General features: G+C 39.1%; 1 protein-coding gene across 1 annotated transcript in view; it reads left to right on the forward strand. All coding sequences in view use genetic code 11, as the record gives it.

The window, feature by feature from the left end:
- EGR_10551 (hypothetical protein) overlaps positions 1-3,017 on the forward strand; it is a gene marked incomplete at both ends in the record, with an annotated part of 3,336 nt that extends 319 nt beyond the window's left edge. The window contains one exon of the mRNA XM_024499800.1: positions 2,762-3,017. Within this exon, the coding sequence (XP_024345778.1) occupies positions 2,762-3,017 (256 nt within the window). The remainder of the gene's footprint in view (positions 1-2,761) is intronic.
- Positions 3,018-3,886: the final 869 nt, after the last annotated feature.

The raw sequence follows: 3,886 nt of genomic DNA on the forward strand, positions 1-3,886 counted from the left end.
CGAATACCATGATCAGGACTTGCGCTTTATAGGTTGAAGTAGAGAGCACATCACCTTCTGGAAACTGTACGGAAAACAAAATAACGAACCTCCTAACTGGGACCTTGCCCATTGATTTCGCTTTGAATTTGCCCTAGGCAGGCGACAATGAGGCGCCAAAATAATTGCTACTTAAATATAGTGCGTAAAGGCTTAACTGGGGCTGAATAATAATAAATTAATAAAGCGTTTCGCGTACAACAATATTAACAGCGATGTAACGATGATATAAAATACGTCAAAGTCTTAGCTCGTTTCGTTCAGCATAGGCAATCAATTACTACCTAACATTGACTACTCCGTATACCACCTTAACTGCAGGAGGACAAACTTGGCAGACCTGCCAAAAGGTTGTCCTCCTAGTCAAAAATTGTCGATTTAAATTTTAGCGTTGCAAAGAATATACATTTGATAACTTAAATTGCATGCACACAAAATCCCGTTACAACGTGCTTCAAACGCATCCTTATCTGCTTCCAATGGCTAGGAGAGCTCCGTGCTGGACTTCTGCAATTTTTACTCTGGTAATGGTTACCGATTACTCAAAATGAATCTAACCACAATGCCTTAATTCTAGTTCCTCGCTTTTCTACATAACGCTCTTCACGATCTCTAGTAAAGCTATGGTGATATCATGTGATCCCTTCCCATCAACATTGGACACTTTTTGCGTCTCGGGTTTTGTTTTGAGGTGGAAGTGTCTGTAAAAGTAAACACGAACACAACAAATATTGTGAGACTGGCATAAATTGCTGAGATTGGAAAAGGCTCTACTGAAGTCTCTAGTTTGGTGTCAAGCATGCTCTAGCCCGCTGAATCATTATGGGGGCAGCCGACTGGTAAAGACGGCGATTCCTAAATCTTCCCTACCCTCTGGATGGAGCAGATTCAGGAATGAGGAAACATACTTCTCTACTGTGAGTAGATAATTCCTCGCGTGAAAGAGTTGCCAAATCAAGGAAAGACTCAAAACTTGCTATCAAAGCAAATGGTCTTAAAGTGGCAAGCAGCACATAGGCTCCATGTATGACATGCATTGCTTAAGACAAATTAAGGTTAGGGAAGCTAATGTTTGTTCACGGAGAATAGGTAGAGATTACAAACATTTCCCTTAGAAGTTACCTGGCTTGGTGACATGGCACCGCCGATAATGCATGTACATGTTCGATCTACGTATGACCTGCAAAATGCCTCTTCTGCGTTGGGGAGTAGTATTCTTATTTACGCCTTCATTCTGGAACAAAAACAAGTAACTGAAGGAGATTACCATTTGCATTTAGCTAAAAACTAAACACAGTCATTTCCGTTGTTATACACATCAAGGAGCTCCATATGATGATTGTATGTTTCTTTTATCTATAAACAGCAAACAATGCGACCTATGCTGGGAAGTCTGTAGCAGAGTATGGAGTGAACTGTACAAATTGTGCAAAGCAAACGAATGTTATCAGTGGCGACAAGGGGAAATTTATATACATTTTTGAAAAAAGACCCAATAAACCTTTGTTTCGATAACATAATCTCCGGTTGTATGTCACAGCGATTGTCCATTCTTTATTTGCTCTAGAGCAGATTCAGTATTTTGTAAAATACCGCTAGCTTAGCAGTGGTAAACAGCTTTCTTACAACGCTTAGATCTGCCCATTTGACCATAGAATATACCTATTCTATATTTATAAAACAAAGTGCGTTTAGTTTGGACCTATTAACAACTAATGCGTGACCATGTAAACCGATGCGTTAATATTATAAAATCTACACTTCGATACCAAAATATTCTTCTCCCTAGGAAGCTAGATGCAGTAAAGCAGAATTTTTGAATGCGGTAAAGCAAAATTTCATTAGACTACTTAAGAATTTGGTAAGAGTAAAGACGATTTTTCGTTTGATAGCAGGCAATAAAAGTGTGCATAAAGTTGGGGATGCTGTTGTTGTTGTTCACAAACTTCTCCTAACATGGCTCTGACTATTGACAATAAGGCATAAGTATTGAGTCAATTTACATTGTAAGAAATCGGGACGCATATACATAAACACATTTTTTGTAGAGTGCCTTATAAAAAGGCAAAAATTGCAGACGTTATCAATATTTTTTGAGGAAAAGTGGCTCTTAAATAATGATGGCGAATCTTCTCCCCACTCCCGCCGCCCCGTCCATTATTTCATGAGTACCACGTCCAGTTCTACCATCTCACTTATCTATTTTCCATGCAACTGAAAATATACTTGACTGGGCCGTGAATGATCCTTTTTGGTTATCCTGGTGGGTCCGCAGTTTACTCCCCTATTGAGCCGGATTCGGTGTAGGGAACATGTATTAGCCACCACGCGTGTCCATAGCTGGTCATAGGACCACTGGCCTACAAGCAACAAAAGAAGGTCTCCTGTAATGTAACAGAATAATTAAGCCCTGAAGTGACTAGCAGTCAAAAATCTGCTGACGCATCCACCTCCTCACCCACCTCCTGCACCACAACCATGTGACAAACCCAGCCACATGCCTAAGTCCAGCAGTACACTTCTTGGCATCAACTTGCTGACTGCCGTTACAACACACAATCAGGCAAATCACAAAATCACAGAAATGTATATAGGATAAACAAAAAATATAAGAAAGCAAGCAAGCTAGGCGTGGAGTCATTAAGCATATTCAGCTACTCCTACAAATTTATCACGATTGGACATCAAGTCATCGCATTTACCGAAAAGTGCATTCATGTAGACGTGATGGAAAATTCCTCTTAGGAAAAGCCACCTATGCTGTTAGTGCAGTAGAGCTTTCAATGTTCTACCAGGTGAATTGTACCAATTGCAAAAAGATGAAGTGCCACGAAAAACAAGAATTTGTATTTAAGTCAGTTAGTACTTCTAATCGAAATCTAAAAAAAGCTTTACTACTAAATTTTGCTTACCTGAATGACTCAGAGCCGGTTCTATATTATTTACACATGCTGTCATGGACGCCACTGCAGGAGTGATTAGCTAAAGCAAAAGATTAACAACGGTGGTGTCTATCTTTACAAATTTCTGTTAGGCACTAATTGCAGTGGCCTAGCCTTACAACGATTGTTTCAGTAGCTCACTCCACTTATTTGGCTTAATTATGCAATACGACTGGAGAAAAACAGAAACAAAGGGAATATCAGAAATTAGGAAATATGTTGCGGATTACCTAATGGATTTTATCGTAATAATAATAAACCATTTGCCTAGTTGTGCTACTGATCAATCTCATAGCAGTGGCCCAAATGTAATTCCCGCTAGTCCGGTATATTTCGACACACATATACACTATAAACTTTTAAATACACTCAGCCGGTCAGTCAACTGAGTTCCAAGGTGGTGAACGATGTCGTGGTAGCTGGATTTTTTCATGTATACCTATCTGTATTGCATGACTGTAACCTTGGAGTGGTTGTCTATAGACCTAGAGCCTCCCTCTGGATCATGTGAGCCAATGAGAAGGGATAAAACATGAGCACATATTTGCAAAACGTTAGTAGATGAGTATTTGAGCAAAACTGCAGGAAAAGTTCTCAAGCAAATTAATAAAAATTCGTAAATTTGATGAGTCGTAAAATTGAAAATCGGGAATAAATCGATTTCTCCACCCACAGTTTCGATATCCTTTCAAGGACTTTTAGGTATTAAGGTTCAAAAAACACTCAATATTTAGCACTTATGGTTCCGCATATCCCCAGAATGGTGTTATTAAAATTGTTGAGCATTCCATTTCATTCCATGAATTGACTGCATTTAGCGGCAATATATATATTGCTCGCGTTTGTACTTTTCTTCGAAACCGCATACATGTGGATAAACGCAATCTTAATATTAAAGAACCATC

Source organism: Echinococcus granulosus (genome assembly GCF_000524195.1).
Source record: "Echinococcus granulosus chromosome Unknown EG_S00233, whole genome shotgun sequence".
In the NCBI taxonomy this organism is placed as follows: Eukaryota; Metazoa; Platyhelminthes; class Cestoda; order Cyclophyllidea; family Taeniidae; genus Echinococcus; species Echinococcus granulosus.